Genomic DNA, 26,869 nt, shown 5'->3' on the forward strand with positions numbered 1-26,869 from the left:
AATGATCACTCAGAGTGAAAAGCAGAGGCAATGGAAAGTCCTGCTTTACATACACATTTATTGATGTTGGCTAGGTGGCTACAACCTGCTAAATGCCAGGTGCACGACTGCAACCAATGAAAATGCTAAGTTGCCCTTGACAGATTGCTTGGTTGCATATGTGACCAAAATGTTCATGTGCTGGAGCCCTGGACAACAAATGAAGAGCATAAGACTTGGTCATAGCTGACTGATTGTTTCACTCTTCACTCAGATATGCTGGTACATGTGGATTGTTAACACCAAATATATAACACCAAATTAAGAAAAAGAAAATCTTATTAAAGAGTCCAATTACTAACTTTTCCCAGAATGTCAGAATTTTACTGATAATTCAAGCGATCATTAATGCTCATAAGCAGACAATGAGTTATGATTTTTATTCATTTTTGCCAAACTACAGATTTCAGCATCAAGACTACATTTAATTTAGCCTTAACTTGAATTTATTTAGTTTAAAATTGTTCGGCGTTATCTTGGTAACTTAAAATGATTATCTTAAATAAACATTTCAGTAAATGAAGTGTCTGAAATTAAGCATTTCACTCGGCAATTTTTGGGGATTTGAAATTAGAAATGAAAAAGTCTTTAAGCAGCTGTTCTGAGACAATCATTGTTTACTACTAGAAAATCAGGCTCATAAATCCATGTCTTAATGTTATAAATAAGCATTATATTATTACATTCTGAACATAAACATCCTACTAAATCCATAATGTTTTAACAGTGCACCAGAAGATATGATAATGTGCATTCACAATCTACACAAGACAAATCGCATCTACAAAAATCTGTATTTATACACATACAAAAAGTATATGTATAAAACTAACATTTTCTTCTGTTCATCTTTAATAGAATGCAGTCAAATTTAAACAGACTGTTTCTTTTGTTGTAAAAAATAAAGTGTTCAGTCAAACGGACAATAACATCAGACATAATGACATGTTAACAGTTCATAGGATAACCTAAATATAAACATGCAGATCTCAGAAACACAGAGTTCATGGACTGTAGGAAATTAGTTATAAATGCTTTATGATGCTTTGTTCAGTAATAATCCAGTAAAGCAGCAACACTCAGTGGATCATATCTATAAATGTGATTATCACTTAAAATAAGCTTTTTTCTTCTCAGGCAAGAAAAAAAGTATGTGGTTACATCAACTTACTTAATTAGTTACACCTCCACCCCTCAGTTGTTATCCAAAGAACTCCCTGCAATATATTCGTTGGCTCTTCTGTTATCTAATGATCGCCCTAGTTTAGGGATACTGGAACTAATTTACTGGTTATTCTACATCTTCATGCTGCTGCTAAAGTATGGGATGCTTTACCCCTCTGCCAGACCTCATCTGTGATTCCTCAGTGTGCTGTGGCTGGTATCTTGTTGAATGATGTCTTGGATGGTGTCAAGATCTTTACAATACTAATTGAAAATATTTACCTTTTGGTTCACTTAAGGGCTGCACAGTAGTTCAGTGGATAGCACTCTCGCCTTGCAGCTGGAAGATCCCTGGTTTGCGTCCCGGCCTGAGCCTGGGATCTTTCTGCATGGAGTTTGCATGTTCTTCTTGTGCATGCGTGGGTTTTTCCGGGTACTCCAGCTTCCTCCTGCAGTCCAACATGCTGAGGTGAATTGGTGATTCTAAATTGTCTATGGCTGTGAATGTGAGTGGGATCGTTTGTCTCTCTGTGTAGCCCTGTGACAGACTGGTGACTTGTCCAGGGTGTCCCCTGTCTTTACCTTAAGTCAGCTGGGACAGAGTCCAGAACCCTGATATCCTAATGAGGATTAAGCGGTGTATAGATAGTGGATGGATGGATGGTTGTCTGTACTGTCTGAAAGTTAGTCAAATGTGTGATTTTTTTCATGAAATGCATACACTAATCTGTAAGGTCAAAAATTTACAAATAGACACTTAAATAAACATTTTTAATGATAATATCAATTTGATACGTCAGTACGTGCTTCACTGTGACAGAAAGGTGCCATGTGTTTCTCTGTGTATTTTTTAGAAAATGTCGTTTTTCCATGTAGCTGAATCAGGTGGGTGGTGGGCCGTTGGTATAGTGTAGCATGGGGTAGAAGGAGCGGGCAAAGTTGTTGGCTACAGTGCAGCTGGGGTCGCTCTCTGACATGGGGATCAGACAGGGGAGGAGCACCAGGAGCAGCAAGAGGAGCTGAAGGGGGAAGGCGGCACGAAGAACTCGGTAGAAGAAGGATCGAGGTCGAGCAGAGTCCCTTACTTCTCTGTATGACACAGTGAAAAGATGTATTTAAGAAGACATAAAACAAAAATGCTTTTAAGCAGGAGAGAGCTTGCAAAATGGAGTGTACAGTCTATACTGGAAGTAAGCAATCAGTTTTCAACTACAATAAGCCTTTCTACATACCTTTGAGAGGAGGAACTTTTCTTTGAATGTACCGACTCCTGAGATGTGTCTGATGATGCATTTTGGGCTTCAACAGCTGATGCAGATTCACAATCCTGAATTAAAGAAATATAAAAAAGAAGTATTGAACTATCATATGGAGTCTGACATATACAAAACAAACAAAAAAACTATGAAAAGCAAAATCAGCAAATAATAAACATCAATGGCTAAAATGAATATTTTGATTTTTACCTTCTGAAAAACTTTCACTTTTAGTCATGCTTGCACTGTTTCCATAGAGGTGCAGGACTTGATATTACAGTGAAAAATGATCCCACAGTGATGCAGAATGAGATAGGAGCAAAAACATCCAGAAACTACTTGGAGTTCAGAGAATTAATATGAATTTTAGGTAAAGGTTAAAAGGTTGAGGTTACAGAGCAAAATTGACTCTGTCACGCTTCCTTTGTTGAACATATAGGCTTCTATAGAAACATTGAGCATAATGTGGTGGACGTCATAGAAGAGGACTTGCTCTCTTTGCGGATATCCAATCCATCCATTATCTATCTACCACTTAATCCTCTGTAGGGTCTATCCTGACTGATCCTGGACAGGTCACCAGTCTATCACAGAGCTACATATAGACACAAACAATCACACTCATTTTTACACCTATGGACAATTTAGAATCACCAATTAACCTCAGCATGTTTTTGGATTGTGGGAAGAAGATGGAGTATCCGGTAAAAATCAACATGCATGGGGAGAACATTCAAACTCCATGCAGAAAGATCCTGGGAAGGCCGGGATGCGAACCTTTTAGCTGCAAGGCAACAGTGCTAACCACCGGGCCATTGTGCAACACCTTTTTGTGGATATGAAGTGCTCAAATGAATAGTAACAGGTGATTCTACATGAATAAAAAAATAATCATGGATACTATAATCCGATTTTGCTAAATTGTATAATATTTTACATAACACTTAAGAGAAGACATGGATGAGTGGGCTAAAAATGGTCAAACAGACAACGTGCAGCAAAAGAACCATCTAAAACCATTTTATGCCTCTTGTGTGTTGTTGCACCTTAACTCACAATTTCAGAACATTCTTGGACATAAAGCTACAGAAAGTTGTGGACTGTTACCAGACGCTGTTGCAGGGTACTGAGGTCCTGGTCCACCTGCCTCAGAAGCAATTTCAACTTGCTGCCTGTCACGTGGAGCTTCTCCTGGGCCTCGTCGCTCTCTTCTGCCCCATCTTCAGGCTGGAGCTGAGACCACAAAGCCTGAAGAGAGGCCTGTTGGGCCTGCCTGCCTCGCAGCTCCTCCCGCAGATCGGTAAGTGTGCTGCTGTGTTGTTGCAGGGCTCTGACAGGTATGTCTGGCTGGCTGATGTCCACTGCATAGCGTCTGCTCTCTGCATGAGCCAGCCACAGCAGCAGAGAGTGCAGGGTTTCATGAAACTCCTGAATGGAAAAGGTTAAAGGTTATTTGTGTGGGATATTTGAGTGGAGTTTTAGTTTGTAATATGACTGACTCTCATGTACATTTTGACAAAACACAACATTTTCACTTTTTAGAGACTGTACTAGTTTTTCTGTACTGAATTGTGATAAAACATTCTGATGAGTGCTTTTTAGAAAAAAGATTTCCACTTTTTTATGCTATTCTTTGCACTGAAACTCCAAAATGGTGAAAATGTAGAATAAACAAGTTTAAATGAATTTAAAATACATTTACGCAGCAGCTCAATTTAGAAAAACAGATAAAAAAGGTGTAAACTTAAAACAATTAAGCGCTATAATATTAAAAGTTAGAAAATGTACAGTAAGTAGGAGTCTGCATTTTGTAATAGCGTTCAAAACCAGTTCTAAATATCTGGTTATGAATACTCTTCCCACCTGGCAGCGCATCAGCGTCTTCCTGAGACTGCTGTCCCACTGCTGGAGGCCTGTACACACTCTGCTCCAGTCTCTGTTCATACGTATCAGTCTGTCCTGCAGCTTTGGAGCTTCCTCAGCCCGCAGGTTGACAGACAGCATGATAGACTTGTAGTGAGCAAACATTTTCTGCATCTCCTGCAAAAGAAAACACCCAAGAGTATTAGGGGTCAATCACAGACTGTATATATAGTGGATGTAGCATCTGGCTCCAGAATTGAAGCCAACCCGGAAGTGTCAAAAACTTGCAATATCACGCCGTCCGCTCGGGTTGGCTCCAAAAAGCTTTTGCTCCATAGACCCCAATTCATTTTTGGAAAAAATAAAATTTGATAGACTGATGTTCTACAGCTCAGGATTTTTTTTCCCGTTTGTTTTCATGGTCAAAATGAGAGATCAGGTGGCCGATCTTAAAATAAATCAATACTGAATTTTAAATAAATCGTTAAAGTTGGCGGAGCCAGGGGGCGTGGCTATACTTGATAGACAGCAACAGAAGCCTCTGCGGTAAAACGTGGGCGGGATAAGAGAGTCCTCAGCCAATCCTGCCCCTAGTTGCTCTCCGGTCCAGTCTGTTTGATGACGCTTTTTACGTCACTGGCTCCAAAAAAATCCAAAACGGCGACCAGGAAGTAGCAAAATCCGGGCTTCATTTTCTCGGCGTTGAAACCAACGGGTGACGTCACGGTTAGTTTACGCCTGGGGTCAATCAATTATCAGCCAGGGTAACTATCGAATCCGATATCCAGCATGTTTTTGGATTATTGGTATAGTTTTAGTTTTTTAACCAGGGTAAAAATGTGTTATTTTGGCTCTGATGCAGCCACCTCTCTTTATTTGTAGTCACCACTGGATGTGGTGGTCCACCCACAGCACTATTTAGTGGGGAGAAGAATGTGATAGTTATCAGCTATCAGCACCGAAGGATATACTTTGAATAGTTCTGTGAAATAAACATCCATCCATCCATTATCTATAAACCACTTAATCCTCATTGGGGTCATGAAGGGGTTGGACACTACTCCAGCTGACTTAGGGTGAAGGCAGGGGACACCCTGGACAGGTCACCAATCTATCATAGGGCTACACATAGAGACAAACAATTAGCCTAGCCACGCTAGACCCAGCTCTGAAGACACAAGGGTCTAGGAACTCTCGACAGGGAGGGAGGTGGGCTAAAAGGTTGTCTTTCAAATCACTCTGCAGCAATTGGGTAGGTATACAACCAATCAGCGCAACGAATAGGCTGACGTAGTTCCTAGAGCGCCGGAAATCAGAGGATGCGGGAGTTCGGTGAAGCCTTATTTATACAGTCAATGGCTGAAGCTCAAGCATATTACAGACATGTTAACAGAAAGATTATTCGGAGTTGGTGCTAATGGAGCTTAACGATTTTTGTCGTTTTTGTTGTCGACCCCGGCAGAGAATTAAATTCGTTGCCGTGGGTTGTCAACAAAAACGACAAAAATCGTTGAGCTCCATTAGCACCGACTCTGAATAATCTTTCTGTTAACACGTCTGTAATATACTTGAGCTTCACCCATTGACTGTATAAATAAGGCTTCACCGAACTCCCGCATCCTCTAGGCTAGTTGTTTCCGGTTGTTTCTGTCAGAATCGTCGCGCCTCTGTCGTCACTTAGTTACGCCCGCCTTCTGACTCTACACTTCATGGTGATTCGTCGGCCAGTTTTAGGAGCATCCAACCTTGAGGCTTACCGAGGGTAACTAGACCCACCCTGGCAGAGAATTAAATTTGCACTTACGAACAATTTAGAGTTACCAATTAACCTGTAACCTGAGGAAGCTGAAGTACAAGGAGAAAACCTATTCTGCACAAAAAGAACATGCAAACTCCACACAGAAAGATCCCAGTCCCTGGCCGGGACACAAACTGGGAATCTTCTAGCAGCAAGGAGACAGTGCTAACCACCAACCACTATGCAGCCCCTAAACAAACATGTACAAAATTTGACATTTTTGCTTTTTACTGTAAACGTAAATCGGTTCTAAATGTCAGTTGTCAGTCTCCTTGACTTCTAATAGCCAGTGTCAGCTTTAAAAAAATCTTAAGGGACGATCTCGAATGAGTATCAATAAATACAGTAAATATCTACCATCAGCAGATAAATTTGACCTTTAGTTCTTTGGCTCTGGCCTCCATGTCCTCAATACTGGCTCCTGGGTCGGAGTGCTTGATGTGCTTCAGCTCCAGGATCATGTTTTCTAACCAGGAAGTGATGTCATCCAGATCTGATATGGGTGGTTGAGGCTCCTGAGGATCAACCTGCTGATTACATCTGGACTGAGCCTGGAGCAGCTCCCAGCGTTCAATCACACCTGAAAGTACACAAACACCTTGTCAAAGAGTGTAGTGTGCTGCTGAAACTCCCCATCATTACACGTTGACAGAATTACACTGGCCTTGTAGGTATCTTGGGGGTGATTTTTAAGCTTACAGCTGGGAGACAGGAAAACAGCAGTGAATTAAATGCTGAGAGAAACATTTGAATGAGAAAACCTTTGACCTTTTAAATGGAATATTCCTTTATTGTGTGTCTGATGTAGTATTGTGGTTTTAAATGTTTTAACTGATGATTTGTTTTTAATGTCTGCCTGACAGCCTGGAACATTTTCGTCCACAAGATCTGTCATCTAAGCAAATGTTCAGTCACTGATAACACTCAGCATCACAGGTAAAATCTAAAAACATTAATTAAAAAACGACAGCAATCATGATGACATATCTGGTGGTGCTCTTTGGAAATGTAGTTTGCGTTAATATGAATATGCCATTGTAGAGGGCCATACAAGTGATTGTGCAGGCTGGAGCTTAATGTTTTGCAAACCAGTCTGCTGTCAGAAATTTGGATACATTCTCTACTGTTCTGTCCCCTTATTTCCATTTATTGATCTTGCAGTAGTGCAGGAAATCGCCAGAGTTGTGTGATCCATCACCCATCATCCTCGAAGCAACTCAGGTCTACAAGTGACTCTCACCTGACTGATTGTCGAAGACAGTCAGTCCCGTCAGACCAAACTCCTCCGGCTGCTCCTCGTCATCCAGGATCAGCGAGACTCTCTTAATATTCTCGATGCTGCCGCTGCACTGAGACATGAGACGCAGCTGGAAACATGACAAACACATATTTAATGCTGACAGCTGAAGCAGAAAATGGACTATTAATATATTTCCAAACTCTAGCAGTTAGTTATTTTAGGCTTTAATACTTGAGAGAGTTTTTTGAGACGTACATAGTTCTGTTTTTGAGGGGTGCTGGTAAGGGTGGGTGTCTCAGGGTGCCCCTCTGTGTCAAGTTGAGTTTCTGTGTTTCCTGATGGTCGCCATCCTGGAGGCTCATGTACAGCCATAGACCTGCTTGAAACTGAAACACAAACACAACAAATAAAAATGATTTTAAGTATGCTGCCTGTTGCACAAGCAAAGCCCAATTTATGTAGTGGGACAAGTGATTACAGGCAAGGCACCAGGCTTTGCGCTTAGAAATAATTTGCTGGGATTATTTGCTGTTAATGTGGTAGGACTTTTTAGGTTCTTTAGGTTCTTTCTTTGCAAAGACACTACATGTGGCCCAAATGAACTTTGTCAACTCAGCTGATGTTGTTCATGGTGTTGAGAGCTCCCAACCTGGCTACTGTTGACTTTGCTGCGGATTGAGTTTCATCCAGAACAAGTAACAAATCCAAGAAAGTCTAATGATGGCACCTAAGCACAAATTACCCAGCACAGTAAATTCAAACTCTGCATGGTACTGATTTTTTAAGGCCATATTTCAAGTGTGTGTGCAGCAAGGAAGAGAAATTACAGCACCGACACCCAAGCAGGCAAAGCTTCAACTGGAAACTTTAACAGCTGTTCACACCAGTGCTTAAAAGGACATGGACAAATGATAAATTAAACCTTAGAGCCAAACTGACACACTTTGCAAACAAATTCAGATCCCTTCTACCATTTGAATCGCTCTCTCAGCATTTAATGAAGCGAGGCATTGTGTATATCCAATAAAATTGCACAAATTGATCTTTTCAACAATGCTTAGCTGCTTGTCATGTGATCAATTACTGTTGAGAAAAAAGATTTTGGATTTACATCAAATGTAATCATAATTATTGACTATGCTAGCAAATAAAACATTATTTTTTGAGAATTGATTAGATCCCAAACTAAACAAAAAACATAAATCTGACCTTGACTGTAACATTTAGAGATTTTTGACCTTCAATCAATCTAAGCCTGCTAAACAAAATATGCAGTAGAAAGAAGTTTTCCAAACCACAACTACAGTAGATAAATAAATGAGTTACCCATCAGTCAGGTTTTGCACCTCTTGTCTTGTAAAAGTCATTGCAAGCTTTGGACTAGATCAAATAAATTAAACTACAGCTGGGGAAAACATCCAGTTTCTTTCCAGTCTCCAGGTACTGGAGAGTGAATTATAGTATCTTTTTCTCTCCTTTGCATTTGTTTGTGGGCCTCTGATGTCAACTGTGTTTGATGATCTTTTAAAATAAAGCCATTACAGCAGCAGCAAATGAGGAAACATAAAGCAGTGTGTGAATATTCCCTGTTGCACTACCATTAATGTGCCTTACTATAAATGTACCTGACAGTGCACTGAAATAGGATCCTTCTTCATCATCTCCTTCCTCTTCTTCATCATCCTCATGCGATGATGACCCTCCCACATCTCCGGTGTGGTCCCACTCCAAAGGCAGGGAGTCAACACTCACTGGTGTTTCCCTCCCTGAAAGCTCCAAGGGTGAGGTCAGCAGGTGGGTGGGTGTCGCCGGGAGGCTGCCAAGGTTACGCCCGAGCCACGGCCGGCCAATCAGCTCCAAGCTGGACTCCAGGGAAAAGGTGGAAGCAGAGAACTCTGGTTCTTCTCCGATCTGCTAAGACAAGGAAATAGCAGGTGCCAGTTTTGAAAAGTTCATGTGCCTGTTACCCCACAGTGAATAAAATGCGATGAGCAGAAGATGCTCAGAAGCTGTCTGCCGTTCAAAGGATAAAATTACTTCAATATTGCCGTTTTCTAAAATGTAATGGCCTTTTATACTGTTTTTCTTGTTTTACAACTTAATTAGTTTATTTTGTGCTCTATTTTATCATAGTTTTTTTTAATTATGGCGTTGTTTTTCCTGTTAGGCACTTTGTAACTCTGATTTCCCTTTTAATTGACTGATGTGAGTGTGAAGCCCTTTTCCTTAAACTCTCAGTTCAGTTTCTCATTTGAAGTGTTGCATATGTGGAGGCATTCCACTCTGAGGAGCTTATAGTTTAAGTTTTTATGAACAGTGAAATTAAGGGTAGGATCACTGTTCAGGTGAATACAAAAAGATTGCAATAATAAACATGTTGGTAAGTGGTACCTGAACCCATTAATCGCTTCATGTAAAGTAACACCTGAAATTTGCTGGAAGTGGAAAATCTCCAATGATGTATAAAATTACAACTGTGCTGTATAAAAGGACCATAAGTAATAACAAAAGAGACATTTGCCTATTTTAAAATATGTTGGATGCATTGTTAAGAGCATAATTAAAGTTGGAAATTGAAGAATTAGTGTACAGTAGTCTAGACAGATAAGTGTGTGTGCTCACATGAGGATGGCTGAGACGCTGGTGGAAGCGGACCAGTCGGCTGAAAACCTCCTGGCAGTAGGAGTGCAGCTCCTCCAGCTCATCCTCTATCAGCACTGCATCCTGCGGTGAACTCCTCTGGATCAGACTCTCTCCGAACACGATTAGTCCATCAATGCGCTCAGTGTTCAGGGTGATCTCCTTCTGAAAACTCTGCAGGAACAGAGTTGGATAGTTGGGTGAGATAATGTTGAATCAGAAAACTCACAGGCAGAAAACATACTAATAGTATGTGTAAAAGGGTTGAATAAAACAAGTGGGAGACAAAACTTCATTAAAAATAGCTCATAGCTGACAATGGAAACTAGCTGTTAAAGTGTTATAACATGCAGGTTTTCCAATAGATGGAAGAAAATTTTCAACATGAAAAAAGGGAAGGTTTTCTCTGTAAAACAAGTGTGTGAAGGAGCTGAGCCTCACACTGAGCTGCTGTATCTTGTGATGGACATTGCTCTCTGAAAAGTGTTCAACATTGGTGAGTTGCAGATCCAGCTCAGTCAGCCAAAGCAGCATGCTTTCCCTGGTGCCTTCAAATTCCTCCCGCTGGTTGGTAAAATACTGCAAGACAAATGACCACAGGATGAGCAGAAGGAAGGAAAATACACATTTAACTATGTTCTTTAATAACATTTTTATTAAGTGCTTGGACTGCATTAGGATATTTTTTCCATTCATGTTTGGACTATAACATTAAATAAGGGAGACCAAATGACAGACTACTGAAGCAAAGGATTGCATAAATTAATCCTTCAAATGACATTGGGAATAATATCAAATTCAAATAACAAGTAAGTGAATTACCTTAAAAATGTGAAGCGAAAAAATATTGAGTAAAGGGAACGCATTGAGCTGAAGTCCCAGTCAAGCTTAAGAGCAAAATAGTTTGCACATTAGTGGTTTCTTGGGCTGTGGTTCAAGTGGTAGAGTACGTTCTATTTTCGTAATCACACAATTGACAATTTGACCCTCAGCACACCTTTTGCAAGACACTTCCTTGGGGTTCAGATGGCTAAATACAGCAATATGGTGGAAAAATTCTATATTTTGGCATTACTGGGCAAAAATTCCATATTAACCATTTTGTAATCTGAGTGGTCTGGGAAGAAACAAGGCTTCTGCACTTACTCTTGGCTCTTTTTTGAAATTTTAGAAAATGCAGCCTGTGACTGAAAACTTTAGTAAAAGGTCTTTTCAGCACAGATCAGGTAAGATAGTATAAACACAGTGAGGGGAAGATGTGATGCCTGAATGGGTTTCAAGAAAGTGGGGTTCAAATCCTGTATGAAGCCAACAATGTCTATTTTAGCGCATTTAAAGCACATGTAAGTGTCTGTGTACCTTTGGTGGGAGGGGCTTAGGACAGAGAGTGGCAAGTTAAATACATATGCGTGTTGAATTCATGTCACACTTGAAGTGATATTATTGTCTTAGCTGATGATGATAATTTATTCATCTTCAGTGTTTTAAACAGCTCTTCTGCCTTGCTGTGCACTGTGGATCCTGAACAGTACCTTGAGCCTGCGGAGGATGGCAGCCACTCTTCGGTGTAAAGTGTCCCACCGTCGGTTGCCTTCATGGACCATGGCTTTGAGCTGGCTGGCTCTGTCTGTGCGGTTCTCCCGGGCCAGGCGGCGGTACTGATTGTTCACCAGTTCAAGCTGGGTCAGCCGCTCATGAACCTGCCTTTGGAAACCCTAAGGAAGAGAGAAGAGGAATAAAAAATTCAAGGTGTGACTGAGTGTGATTTGGAATCTTCACTCTCACCATGTGAAACACAGCTGAAACGAATAGCTGATTAAACAATTACTTGATGGAACAAAAATTATTTTGCATGAATTTAGAAAACTGATTAATCATTTATACATTATAAAGGGCTTGATTGTTCCTTTAAAAATGTCAATTTGGGTTCTTAAAAGCTGCATTGGGCACTGTTATGTAGACCATTATTATGCAGACCAAACTACTGACTGATCATCAGATCAGCTGAAAATGAAAATTATTAGTTCCAGGCCTAACATCAAATAAAATCTGCAGAGTGAGACTTAAACAGGAGTTTTTGCACTTTGAATGGCCTTTTTAGTTTTGCTTGTATAACAGTAAAAAGTCTATGAAGTCCACAATTTAAAATCCATTGACTCAGTTATTTAAAATACAATACAGAACAATGAGAATATCTAACTAACATGCAATAAAACAAAGCTACTTCAAGTGCCTGACAACCTCACAACTGACCTCAAACTTCTTGAGCTCCTCCTTAGCGACAGTAAAAAGGACATCTGCAGAGTTGGGGTTAGCAGCAGTTCTCTCAGCCATCTTGAGCCAGTCCTCAAATCGGGAGTAGTCACTGAGGAACTTGCACCACAGTGTCCATGTCTCCTCAATCCTGCAAGGAGATATGTTGGAGTTACACTGCTTATTGAGGACGGTTTCTGTGAAACTGATGTATACTTTTCTTATCAGTGACTGAATTTCTTTCTACAGCAGTGTTCTTGCATCCGAAGTCAGTTAAAAAAATTGGTACTCCATGTGGTGAGAGACATCCTGAATTAAAATGAGACCTCTAAAACTGTTACTAAATGGACTTTGTGATTAAATTGTTTTGTCAACTACCCTTTTCTTTCCATGTGTCACCATGGATTAAGCTGATTACAGTCTGTACAAGCTCATCATATATGTCATAAAATATAGAATAAATTAAGTTATTATGGCAGACAATGAGTACAGAAGTTAGTTTCTTCTGTCAGGTAGAACAACGATGGGGTGTGCATCTGACTGGCTTAGTGTGAGCAGACCATATGAATGTATGTGTTCTAAATTCTACCTGAGCCTCCTGTCCAGAGCCATAGCACAGATGGTCCTCCAGCGCTGGTCCAAGCTGCGACTGGTTTCTTGCAGGGAGTCACTCTCCGCCTCAGTGCCGCCAGCAGCATCTTCATCCCGCAGCAGAACATCGCACAGACTGAGCACTGATGCTACACCCTCAGTGTGCTGTTCAATGTCTCTCTGTAGCTCCTGGACAGACATAGAAACAGCCATTTACATCAGATTTACCGTATACCTCATGTATTACTCATAAGTCTACAGAGTGAGGACAGTGTGGCACTGCATGAGACCACCACTCCCAAGATTAAACAAAAGACAGATTTGAATTATTAATGATAATCAGTGACAAACAGTAAGAGGGAGTGACAGAGAAATACAAAGTACAAATAACCAAGAGAAGAAACAACTGATACAAAATAAGAAATACAGAAGACAGAGACATACAGAGATGTCAATGACAGTGATCATGTGATATGAAATAGTACAACAGTGAGAGTATAGTGTTGTTAATTGACTAAGGCTGTGTGTGTGTGTGTTTACCTGCTGCTCAGCCAGCCTCCTCTGGATCTCCTGTTCATGGCAGACGCTGTAGGTGATGGGTCTGGACAGTTCGGCCTCGATGCGAGAAAGCCACGAGCGCAGATTACTCATGGTCTTATCCAGCTGCTGCACTGTCACCAGAGTCTCCTTCAGCTTCTTCACCCTAAAAAACACATAGCCACTTAGAATGTTTTCTAAACTCTATGATCCAAAATTCATACTTAAAGCAAGAAATCAGGACTTTCAGAAGCATTTGTTGTATTGTGGGAATTAATCAACATCAAACTGAGAAATTCTCAATTTTTGCTGCCTGTGACCCCTGCTTTTAATGTAGGCTATTATGACTATTTTAGAGGTTCAATGTGCCAAGGTTGGAAGGAACGAAAGAAAGAAAGAAGGTTGCTATTCACTAACCCATAGCCCTCTCAGGTATCTTTCACTAAAGTCACCATAGCAACTGACCTCCTCCTGAATGAACGAACACGAACACGAACACACACACACACACACACACACACACACACACACACACACACACACACACACACACACACACACACACACACACACACACACACACACACACACACACACACACACACAATGACTGGTGTCATAGCAACGCATGGGACAATAAAAGCTCTCTTCTGGGGCTTAAAAGCCTGAAGTGTGCCCCATTTGGGAGTTTGAGTTAATTTCCCCATTTGATCCTTCCTCTCCTGTCGAGGTCCAGCAGAGCTTGTCAGGGCTGAGAAGGAGACACTCTCCACCAAAATAATAAGCACTAAAAACAGCTAAGAGTGTAAGTGCCTGGCAGAAGAATGCATAAAAGGCTCCCGACAGATGCCAGACATTCGGCCAACTATAGATAAGTGTAAGGAGTAAGTTGCTTCTGATCTGTTCTCATGAAATACACTTTGAGTTTTAGATCTTCACAGTCATTTTGAATAGTTTCTCTTTTCTTCAAGAGATTAATCTGGATTTCAATGAAGAATTGTAAGATGCTAAGGTGTGCCCCTGGTCCCAGAGCTGGATTCTTCAGATCTGTGGTTGCTGTCCACCAACTGGCCTAGTCTCCATCATGTCCGCTGTGGATGCTACTGCTGACCTTCCTCCAGCCCACTGCTTCCAGCTGCCCATTTCCACCAGTCGACTCTGCATCACCCTCACTATTTTTGATATGCTAATCTCCATACTGTTTGAATTTTACTGCCAGCTATATATGTAGTACATTTAATGTCAGAGTCATACACACGTGGACAAAATTGTTGGTACCCCTCAGTTAAAGAAGGAAAAACCCACAATTCTCACTGAAATCACTTGAAACTCACAAAAGTAACAATAAATAAAAATGTATTGAAAATTAAATAATCAAAATCAGCCATCACTTTTGAATTGTTGATTAACATAATTATTTAAAAAAAACAAACTAATGAAATAGGGCTGGACAAAAATGATGGTACCCATAACTTAATATTTTGTTGCACAACCTTTTGAGGCAATCACTGCAATTAAACGATTTCTGTATTTGTCAATGAGCGTTCTGCAGCTGTCAACAGGTATTTTGGCCCACTCCTCATGAGCAAACAGCTCCAGTTGTCTCAGGTTTGATGGGTGTCTTCTCCAAATGGCATGTTTCAGCTCCTTCCACATATGTTCAATGGGATTCAGATCTGGGCTCATAGAAGGCCACTTTAGAATAGTCCAACGCTTTTCTCTCAGCCATTCTTGGGTGTTTTTGGCTGTGTGTTTTGGATCGTTGTCCTGTTGGAAGACCCATGACCTGCGACTGAGACCAAGCTTTCTGACACGAGGCAGCACATTTCTCTCCAGAATGCCTTGATAGTCTTCAGATTTCATCGTACCTTGCACACTTTCAAGACACCCTGTGCCAGATGCAGCAAAGCAGCCCCAAAACATTACTGAGCCTCCTCCATGTTTCACCGTAGGGACAGTGTTCTTTTCTTCGTATGCTTGGTTTTGAGTCTATGAACATAGAGTTGATGTGCCTTACCAAAAAGCTCCAGTTTGGTCTCATCTGTCCAAAGGACATTCTCCCAGAAGCTTGTGGCTTGTCAACATGCATTTTTGCAAATTCCAGTCTGGCTTTTTTATGAGTTTTTCAGCAGTGGTGTCCTCCTTGGTCGTCTCCCATGAAGTCCACTTTGGCTCAAACAACGACGAATGGTGCGATCTGACACTGATGTACCTTGGCCTTGGAGTTCACCTTTAATTTCTTTGGAGGTTGCTCTGGGCTCTTTGGATACAATTCCAACGATCCGTCTCTTCAATTTGTCATCAATTTTCCTCTTGCTGCCACGTCCAGGGAGGTTGGCTACTGTCCCGTGGGTCTTGAACTTCTGAATAATATGAGCCACTGTTGTCACAGGAACTTCAAGCTGTTTAGAGATGGTCTTATAGCCTTTACCTTTAAGATGTTTGTCTACAATTTTTTTTCGGATGTCCTGGGACAATTCTCTCCTTCGCTTTCTGTTGTCCATGTTCAGTGTGGTACACACCTTTTCACCAAACAGCAGGGTGACTACTTGTCTCCCTTTAAATAGGCAGACTGACTGATTATGAGTTTGGAAACACCTGTGATGTCAATTAAATGACACACCTGAGTTAATCATGTCACTTCTGGTCAAATAGTTTTCAATCTTTATAGAGGTACCATCATTTTTGTCCAGGCCTGTTTCATTAGTTATGTTTTTTTAAATAATTATGTTAATCAACAATTCAAAAGTAATGGCTTGTTTTTGATTATTTAATTTTCAATAAATTTTTATTTATTGTTACTTTTGTGAGTTTCAAGTGATTTCAGTGAGAATTGGTGGGTTTTTCCTTCTTTAACTGAGGGGTACCAACAATTTTGTCCACGTGTGTACTCATAACAGTAAATTAAGGAATCAACTTCAATGTTAGCTTGTACTTTGTATGCATCATCTAGCTTATCATACATGTGCCCAACTGTGTGTTATATGTTTCTTGTTCCCCAACCCCCTCTTCTCCCATCCCTCCCCTCTACCCCTCCAACCCCTCTCCAGGTAGTATTCTACCTCTCTACCTCTTCTGTCCTCTCAACCCCGCCCGGCCAGCAGGCAGATGGGTCCCCCCACATAAAGAGCTGGGTTCTGCTCAAGGCTTTTTTTTCCCTGTTAAATGGTGTTTTCCTTGCCACTGTCGCCTTGGGCTTGCTCTGGAGGGTCAGACATATGGGTTCTGTAAAGCGTCTTGAGACAATTTGACTGTAATTGGCGCTATATAAATAAATTGAATTGAATTGAAATATATCCTGGTACTGAAAACTATCAACTGCCGACAGACTGGCGACCTGTCCAGGGTGTCCCCTGCCTTCGCCCGAGTCAGCTGGGATAGGTCCAGCGTCCCCCGCGACCCAGTGAGGATAAAGCATGGTATAGAGAATGGATGGATGGATGAAAACTATCAAATACCAAAAACTGCTGTTCATCCATTATTTTACATGAACAGGTTCCCTGAGTGAATGCAGGATATCCAGTTTTAGACTTGACACTTTATTTAATCAACACTGTTGATGGCTTCTTGTGTTTAGACATTTAGGAATTTGACTGCTTTTGTTAAAATAATACAACTAAAATGCAGACATGCCAGTCTTATTACGTAGCTAAAAAGATTTTTAGAAATAAAGAGCTTTTTTTTTTTTCAAGTAATGCATCAAAAGTAAACAGCATCCAGACCTAGGAATTTAGAACATCCTACTACCAACAACCAATAACCAAAATGTGCTTGGTAGCATAGTACAGCTAAATAGAATTGTTAAAAATCCAAATTAGTAATAATCACATTATCAGAATTTTCTGGAAAGAAAAAGTCAAACAACAAAGACAAAAATAAAGAAATATTAAGAAAAACTGAAAGTAGAGAAAGAATAGAGAACCACAAAACAAGGAAAGTTAAAGAAAGAAAAGAAATAGTATGATAAAGACAACACAAAAAAATAGATGTAAAGTAAACATAGGCTGCTTGGTATTTGTATCATAATTCAAGTGTTTCACATCAGTACAAAAACAAAAAGTTTTCAAGCCTTAGTCAAAGACATAACGTACAGTATGTCATTAGCGAGATCTGTATGTGTTAGTTTATGTCTCTTTTGTTTATAGTTATGTAATCAAGACATAAAACAGTCAGTATAAATTATGTCCAGAAAATGCTGTTCTCCTCTGCAGCTACAACCATCCCAGTCAACTAACAAGACTCTCTGTCCCTTTCACTCCCTCTCCACCTCTGACAGGCCAACAAAGGCAGGCAGCTTCATGTGGAGGCCAAACAAAGGCACAAAACCCGGTCAGGGGTGCCTGCTCAGGAAAAGCACAAGAGGAGAATACATGGAGAAAACGAAGCAGAAAAGGGCTGGAGGATAAGAGAGGATATACGGTTGGAGGATGAACATAACAAAGTGCAGCTGACCACAGGAGGGCTCAGAGTTACTACTACTGCCATTTATTCTTTTCACTGGAATAATGCAGCTCTTCATTGTACATGTACTTTTTAAAAAAACATATTTATCTCTGTCCACATTACAGACAACACATTTTTGGGTTACTGTGCTATATAAGCTATATTACAATTAACAGTGTATACCTGGCAATGTACAGCTATAGCTTCACTATAACTGGAATGCATGCACCTTAATCTAAAGCTTCACTAATCACTATTTTGATATTAACTTTGAATCAAAATGCTGTGTAATGTAAAAATGGTCTTTCATCGTAACAAAGCCCCAGCCCTTTTGATCAGTTAAACTTACTAGCAAACTTTAGATTACTGCATTGGATTTAAAGGCTGCAAATTTACCACACAGTTGAATGATACTGCCACCATTAACTAAGCATAAGCAGGCAACTGATTCCAGTTACTAACCACAATCCAGAGAGACTGAGGAACACTACTTAATCAAGAATTCAAGGATATCATCTTGCCTACATGTGGTCAAGCTAACTAAAATCTGCTGATAAGGTCTTTTTGCAAATGCGCCATTTTGAGAATCAGCGATTAATACATACCGACATACTCCCCTGTTCCACCCTCCTTCACAGTCACCCAAATGACAGACTACAAAGGGAGGGGTCACCAGTGTGGTCACTGGGGCATATGGTGCTGTCTGAGACTTAAGCACAGCTTTTTTGTGGTGGTGGGGGCAGGTTGGGAGTGCAGTGTTAGGGATGTCATCTGTATCTGCTGCTCTTCCACAGGACTGTCCATCTGTCTGACGCGGTAACCAGTGTACTATCACAGGGGCTTAACCTCTATAGTCTGTACATTAGAGGCCACGTATTCCTGACAGCTGCAAAGCATAGCTAGCACAACAGCAGGTGGATGGATACGGATCGGAGCTATTGTTTAATTACAAGCATCCAGTTAAAGCCTTTCAGCGCTTAATTATGCTTTTTACTGAGGAGTAGCTCTGCAGTAAAGTACCTCTCATGCTGCGGAATAATGATTTTCATTTAGTGTCTGGTACTTGGCCAGTCTGAAACATCTCAAAACACACACACTTTTTTTCTACACACATTTGCTTTTAATCTAACCATCATCACTGCACCTGACAAATCACAGTTTGTCTTTGAAAAGTGGTTACTAAATGGCATAGACACAATAGTTATACACATTCAGTAATTTTCAACATTGTTTGCTTTGTCTGAGTCTTTTGGAACGGACTTAATTGATATAAATACACACTCTTGCCTGTTGGTGGTTTATTGTATCCCTCTGTGCAGCTTCTCTAACAGCTTTAGCTGCTCTCACCTGGCTTCGATGTGGTGGAAGAGGTTATGCCAGCGCTGGTTGACCTCCTGCAGTGAGCCATGGACCTGGCTCTGTTTGGCCTCGTCACTGGCTAACAGCAGCTGCTCTCCCAGCTGCTTCAAGTGGCTCTTGTTCTCACTGAACAAGTTGATCTCCTCCATGCAGTCCTGTAGAAACATGATAAAAGATTACCCTGCTTTATAAACAACAATTATAAACTTCACCTGGAGCAGTGAACATTAAAGGCCAATTAACTGCATGTTTGTAATCACGTTCACCCCATTTGGTCAATCTGTATTAATTTACATGTAAAAACATCAAAAGAATGAGAAGGAAGATGTGTGAACTTCAGTTCAGTTATAAAAAAGGGGGATAAAGATTTCTTTTAGTGTTGCATTCATTCATCTAAGCAGACGCCTGTTTCCATACCTCAAGGCAGTTAGTTAATACCAGGATGTGCCCTCTTTAGCAATCCTAATAATTAAAAGCAAATTTCAAGTGCCACTAATTTCTCATCTCATCTAACAGCCCAAAACAATGAGTCTGAAAAATTCAAACATGTTACTACTGAGTAGACTAAATAAATATGTTTCATGATGAGACAAGAAAGTAGAAAAGGCTTTCAGTCACTGAAGGACAACTGTTGTGCATGAACAAAAGGCATGCAACTATTCTATTCCCGGCCACCATCTGCTATAAACAGCATAATACATGTTGTGCATGTATGGATTTTAATCATATGTACATCAGTGTTCTAAATTGCCTCATTCATCAATGAACTAACTACTGGAATATACCAAATATACTTTGTTATTTTTGGGAATAGGTAGAAAATAATGTCCCGTATGTAGGTGTTACAGTGTATATACAGGTGGACATCCATTATTTTATACCTGGAATGTAAATTCCAATTGAAAGTGTTATTTGATGCTTGGGTTTTTCCTATTTTACCAAAATCTATTTTCCAATATAATGTTACACAAACAGTCGAACAAAAATACTCAAAAACAATCTTCTCATGAAGCGTACTAAGATAAAATATTATTACATGGAGTCCTAATGTGAGTCTAACTTTCCTCCTGAAAACCCCTGTATTTTATTACAGAGATGTAATGACTCTACAGCCTTGTACCTTCTTCAGTTTCTCCACCATTTCCTCGATGCTCAGATCTCCACTATGGCACACCTTGTTCTCCATCTGAGTCAGCCAATCACAGAACTCCTTGTTCTTGTCATTGAAAATGGTCCAGGCATTGAGACGATCTGCAATTTCTTGCCTGTGCAAGGATACCTAGGATGACCCAAAGCAAAACAAGTGACATTTAGAGTTTTTGTAGATTACTGCACACTTGACAGCAGGGAATCATCTTATATGTCATAATGTTACCATGTATTTTATGTTTTCACTTTATTTTTACATAGAAAATAGCTTAGAGCCTCAAAGAATAAATCTGTAGTGAGAGTTAAACTATATTCAGAAATATAATTTATGAAGTTATGAATACAGGGTGGAAACTGAAATTGTGTTTGATTGATTTTAGGTTTGATATTCTCACTAGAATATGCTGATGCAATTGTCATTCAGTTTAAGTTAACCAGATGATTTTATTTCTATGAACAAACTGAGGAAACTATCATTTAGAGTTTTAAAACAAACCAGCAAACTTACCATATTTATAACAGTAAACAAATGTAATGTATGTTTTACAAAACTAAGTAGTTTTTTTGATAAATTCATTATATGCGCTCTGAAAGCAACTGCAAATGAAAAAGGTCTGACTGGTAAAAAAACAAAGCTTTCAAACAGTGTTTGCCACAGATTGATGATTATCTGTCCAGTCTGAAACATGTTTTTTTTGTTGTGATACTTGTTGGTGTGCATTCAGGAAACACTGTGACCCAAATATTATAAACAACAAAGCATGAGCAGGCTGGGACTTGGTGCATGGAGGCCATTTAACCTGGTAAATTATGGAAAAGTATGTGTAGCTTGTTTAAAAAAAACACAAGTGCTTACACGATGCGATTTAATTACTGTAAAACTGACTGGATATTGTATATCCTCTGTTGCTACAGTGAAGCAGTGAGGATATTTAATCTTTATCAGAATCAGTAATAATCTGAATTGAGAGAAATCCCAAGAGAATCTTGCTATTTGATAAAATTAACAAAGTCCATTTCCCTAATGACAACTTAATGCCATGAAAACATCCCATTACATGAATGATAAGGGGGCTGATGATCTTTTTGAGGTTAAAAGGCTTAGCAACCCCTTAGGGCATGTTTGAACCAGCAATATTTTACTGCTCAGTGGCATTTATTTTCCTTAAATCAGCCCAGTTTTGATTTTAATGTGCTAACACTGCTGCGCCCTTTGGACTGGAGAATTCAGGGTGCATTGTCAGCTACAGCCATCCTGTGAGGACTTTATGCTGCCTGAGGAACAATAGAGCTTGTCCCACGAATCCCCTTAGCCCAGCCAAGCCATCTGCTCATCGGACCCATTCCAGTGGCTTCCCCCACCCACAACCTGTTAGCTATGCAGTGGAAACTGCTGTGGCTCAGATCCAAACCCATTGGCCAATTTAGAAATGAACAAAGATTAAAAATCTGAGGTGTAATCAAGCACCTGAGATCTGTGCTTTTTCAAATAATCCGAGTTAATACTTTTTCCAGCTCTTTTCACAAATTTGCAAAATAACTGCCATAAAAAAGGAAGTAGACTTTTATCCTTTTTTTTTCATTAAACTGATGAATTTATTAAGAATACAGATCAGGCAGGATTTTAACTTTGGTATTTTTAACACTCAATGACTGACAGGTCTTTCCTTGAAGAGATCAGGGGGCTTTCAGGGAATTTTAATTTTGGTTTATTTTGGGACACACCTAAGATGAATTAGAGTGAACAGATACAATATTTGCGCAGATTACTACGTACATAAAAAGCACATTCCTGGCTGCTCTTACTTCATTTGTGAATCTCAGTAACTCCTGCCAAGACAGGAGCAGATGGAAGCACCCATTCGAACTGGAGATCCAATTAGCACAAGTACAAATGATCCCATAACCCTAATAACTGACAAAAATGTCAGGGGCATGTCATAACCGTTGTTTTCTCAAGTACAAGAGTGCATTTATGTTTAAGCCGAAAGACTTAACCGTCGGAATTTGAGCATGTACAGCGGAGCTACTTTGACCATTAATGCAGTTACACAGCCTGTTGTGTGGGACAGTTTCATGTGATTGCTCACCTTGCACTTTGAGCCTGACTCAGGAGCTATTTACAATCTCCAAAGTGAGTATTTCAGAGCACTAGAATAAACTGCTGAGGCTTATTATTTGTTTCACGCAGAGAGAGCTTTGTTAACGACCTAAACCCATCTTTGAGACTTTTTGCAGTAGAAATGTTAAGAAAAAAGTTAATTTGACCTGGAGGGAGGCAAACCACTACAGTTTTAAAGATGTATTTTTTTCCCTCCATGAACCTGCAAGTCTCATGGATGCTTGCAGGTTCTTTTCTTAAACAAATGAGCATGTGTGTGTGTCTGTGTGTGTGCGTGTGTGCTCAGCCCCCGTGGTGCAGAGGCTTTGTGCTGCTGGTCACTACCAAGAAACCACTGGTAGCAACTTTTCCCTCCTTCCCTCTCCCACAATTTCTTTCCACCTGTCCAAACTACAGTGTCTCTCCTCCTCTGCTTCGTTTTATGGTATTTCTCTGTTTGTAAATAGAGATTTTTGTCAGTTCTCACCTTCATACACAGCTCTTCCCATTGACTGTGTAGTTGCTCCAGCTGCTGCTCCAGCAGAGCCGAGTCACTGGCCACGACATACTGGGACAGGTCGGTCTTCATGGTGACCAGTTCCTTCAATCCACCAGCTAATCGCTGCAGGGAGAGCTCAGCCTCCTGCATAACACACAAATACATGAAAACCTCAGCAAGCAGTCAGACAGCCATGTACAAGTAGTGTGTACATGCTTCTCTACCTCTTCCTTGCTCCTGTTTGCTCTGACCGTCCAGATTAAAGAGCCGTGGACGGGACAGCGGGACAGGGGGAGGGTAGAAGGGGTGGAAAGGGGGAGGGGAGTGAAAGCTTGGGGGTATTAAATAAGAGAAAGGGGTGTAAACTCAGAGGCTGTCTGATGGGATGGGGGTAGCTGTTGATGGAGTTGAGGGGTAGGGAAACTTTGGCTAGTTTTCAGACCAGCTGACCAGTTAAGAGTCTCTTCTATTATGCTCTTGGGGGTGAGTTAACTGGGCTCACATAACAGGAATTTTAAAATCTTGACAGATTTTAAAATCAGGCCAGATCACAGACAAAATGAGAAACTTGCTGAGATTGTTCTCTGTAATCTCAAACATGCACACATTACAATATTGGAAATAATACTATTAAGATTATCATCTGAGAGGCAGAAGTCAGGAAGGTAAGCACTGCCTCATGTGATCTCTTGGGAAACAGATGTTAACAAAACAAGGACTGTGGAGTAACAACCAGCTGTAACTCTAATAATACTTTAGAGTGACCAAAAACATAAAGAGGAGCCTAAAACAATCTAAGTGAAATGCTAAATGTGAAAAATGGTTGGGAAGATGCAGCAAATAGGGGATGTCTATTCTACAGTGAGAGTAGGAGGCGAGACTATACCTGTAGCTAATATTTGCATCAAATGACTAAATGTTCAACTTTGCTTGGCATCTGTGTCCCATGCTGTGGTTGCTAGTGTGACAGTTGGAATTACCATACATTTATCTTGAGTTGTAAATATCAAATGTTTAAAATTTTTAGAGGCAGGCCCAATGGTTCAAGTTACACAATTAACACTGTCCTTAACCTTCCTGCCCGTTTTTCTGCAAAATCAGAATTGATTCAGAGAAGTAATTTAGGCTTTTTCTGTTAATACAAAGACTTAGACAGTTTTTTTTAGCACACAAGTAGATTAATGGCTTTGGCGATACAAGTCAATAGTTTAGGTGCAAGGCCATAGCTAAGATTTTAGATATGCAGAGAATCCAACTGTCCCTATTGCCTGAAAGTAGTCTCTAATAAAAAGCATTTTTTCTGAGTTTTATTCTGTTCAATGATTTTGTTAGTTTGTACAACTATTCTTTTACATTGTCAGGAGCAAATCTATGTTGTATCAAATTGTAGGATCAGTTTTCGTACTTGAACAGGGCTCCAGACTAACTTCTTTTTCCTAGGAGCAGTGGCCCCTAACTTAAAATTAGGAGCGCACCTGAAATTTAGGGGCGCCACCAAAATCAACTTTGCAAGTAAGTATTCACATATCCTCTTCTCATTTTAACTGTTTTTCTGATAAATGCTTGCACAGTAAATGCAAGAACTATGTTTCCATTTCACATTTCTCTGTGCAGCAGTTGACACAAATAACAAGAAAAGCACTTAGAGAGCGCAGTATCCACCAAGGCTGCTCAGTTGATGTATAATTTCCGACAGATGAATCTGTAAAAAAAAGACCTTGTTGCTGAGTACAGGCATGTGTTATGTATATGCACGTATATGTATTTATAAACCGAATCACGTGTAAATTACTCTTGATAAAAGGCCGTTGATCAGTTCATCAATTTTGGCAAGCCTTTGTTTTGCTAGTGTTATAATAACCGTTCCCTCTGGCTTTTATTTTGAAGACGTATTTTTAATGCTACGGGCTTTTATTTCGTGACCAATTCAGCCAGCATAGGAAGTGATTCTCTAAGAAGAGGTTTTCCTGACATGATGAAGATGCTGCTGAAAAGTCTGAAATTCACGTAAAGAGAAAGAAAATGGTTCCATCCTGTTGCTGTCCATAGATATGAAGAGTAGATACGCCAGCGCGCTGTAACAGCCGGCTAATCGACGTGCCTATGTGGCGGCCATGCTTGGAGGGGGCAACGTTCCCTATTCAAGAGCAATGGCATGTACATTGAAAATAAATTCATAATTGCTCATTTCTCAAGTCGATTTTCGTGTGGTCTACTTTATTTTCAACGTCATAACATGTGCTATTGACAGAGATATATAGATGTATATTTAAATTCATGCACAATCAAAAACCTATATTTCAATCACCTGAATAAGCACTTCCTCCTCAGAGTCCTCCAGTCCTTCAGACAGTTGGTGGCTTCAGCTTCAGGTCCATCGAGTTTAGACATAGATGTTGGTTATTCCATCCTGACACTCAATCCACATCTTAACAGGCAGATAGAACACAGACAGCGGAGATATCATGAGTGTGTATCTAAACCATAACATTTATACATATTCAGTATTTTGGGAACTGCATCCTGAGAATCTACTAAATTACGATAAATAACAAGCAAAATTAGGGGAAACTTTCTTACATGTTTTGTTAGAAGATGTGAGAGTTCTGTGTTTTGGTTGATTATCTGTTAAGTTACATAGGAGACAATTTTGAAAATGCTATCACTGCTCTTAATTTTTAACATACATTAGAAGTGCAAAAGTTTGATCAAAATGTCTTACTGTGAATAGTGAAGTGAGTAGAAGATGAACTGATCTCCAAAAAGGTATAAAGTTAGCAGATGAAACAGTGCTTTTCAGTGTCATTTTGGGGCTATTTGAGTATTACTATGATTTTGTTCAATTTTAGAGTGAAAAATTAAAAGAGCACCCCAGCAAAAAGTTAGACGCACTTCTAAGATAGTGTAAGCGACTTCCCAATATAACTTTTACCAAGATCTCATACCTTAAATAGCCTTTTACAGTTATCATTAGGAAGTCCAGGTGATGTAATTGTAAAGCTTCATATTTATGATTCCTCAAACGCTCATCACAACAAATCAACAGGATAGGGCTCATGTTAGCTGCTGCTTTGGCACTCCCATATTAGGAACAGTGGTGGTAAAGTTAAGGTCTGAAAGAACCAAGGAAACCTTTCCAGAGAACTATATGTATGTTCACTAGGCAGGGCTAAACCGCATGCATTCATTTCATAAAAAAGAACTTCATAAGAGAGAATTAATATTAGAATTTAAAAAAAACAACTTATCTCATCATAAAATTCCTCATCACCACATTATGAACCAAAGCTTTGCTAATGAACATCATAACAAGCATATTGTATTGTTTAAGTCCTATGGACTGCTGAATGTAAAATCAATTTTTTTTGGTCGCAGTGAGGTATATTTTCAGAGAAAAGGATGCAGAATTGATTCCAAACAACACCTCTCAATCTGTTAAGCAAGTCAGTGACATGGGGAACATTTCAGTGGTGGGAAGGAAAAGTGGAGCCAGGCAAACAGCAACAAATTCTGAAAGTTAACATCAAACTGTGAAAAACAAAAGAGGCTGATATGAAAACAGGATTGCTTGTACAATAGGATAAACACTTTCAAAATTCATCGCCGACAACCTCAAGAGCCCTAAGCTGAAGGTTTTGTCATAGGCCTCATAGTCCTAATACTGGGAAGAAAGGATGAAATCCCCCAAGCAAGAATTAAAAGATTCTTAGTTGCTGCAAACAGTATTTACAAGCTGTGACAACTAGCCAAAGGGTGGTACTAAGTACTAACCAAACTTCTGCTTCAGATCTGTTTTCTTTTTTTCATTTTCAAGCTGTGCAATTAGAAATAAAAAAGTAATGTTTCTTAAACCATTAAAGAGAGTCTCATCTTCCACTTGCCTTTTGGAAATCAAATCAAAAGTTTTGATGTGTTAACAGAAATTTCGACTAATATT

General features: G+C 39.9%; 1 protein-coding gene across 3 annotated transcripts; it reads right to left on the reverse strand.

The window, feature by feature from the left end:
- Positions 1-38: 38 nt before the first annotated feature.
- LOC110956078 (nesprin-2-like) lies at positions 39-25,362 on the reverse strand. Of its 3 annotated transcripts, none has more exons than XM_051960903.1 (18): positions 25,241-25,362; positions 22,921-23,076; positions 20,304-20,462; positions 19,172-19,338; positions 13,385-13,547; positions 12,843-13,033; positions 12,254-12,404; positions 11,533-11,715; positions 10,442-10,579; positions 9,983-10,174; positions 8,986-9,271; positions 7,616-7,746; positions 7,361-7,487; positions 6,498-6,700; positions 4,323-4,499; positions 3,567-3,887; positions 2,436-2,530; positions 39-2,292 (listed from the first exon to the last, which is right to left on the reverse strand). In XM_051960903.1, the coding sequence occupies exons 2-18, from the start codon at positions 23,020-23,022 to the stop codon at positions 2,085-2,087; spliced, it is 2,994 nt and encodes a 997-aa protein (XP_051816863.1). In that variant the 5' UTR covers positions 23,023-23,076; positions 25,241-25,362; the 3' UTR covers positions 39-2,084. The 3 variants fall into 3 exon arrangements, with proteins under 3 accessions (XP_051816863.1, XP_051816864.1, XP_051816862.1); XM_051960904.1 differs by lacking the exon at positions 25,241-25,362 and adding an exon at positions 23,157-23,217; XM_051960902.1 differs by lacking the exon at positions 25,241-25,362 and having other exon boundaries at positions 22,921-23,150.
- Between the last annotated feature and the right edge of the window lie 1,507 nt (positions 25,363-26,869).

This window comes from Acanthochromis polyacanthus, chromosome 16, assembly GCF_021347895.1.
Source record: "Acanthochromis polyacanthus isolate Apoly-LR-REF ecotype Palm Island chromosome 16, KAUST_Apoly_ChrSc, whole genome shotgun sequence".
Lineage (NCBI taxonomy): Eukaryota > Metazoa > Chordata > Actinopteri > Pomacentridae > Acanthochromis > Acanthochromis polyacanthus.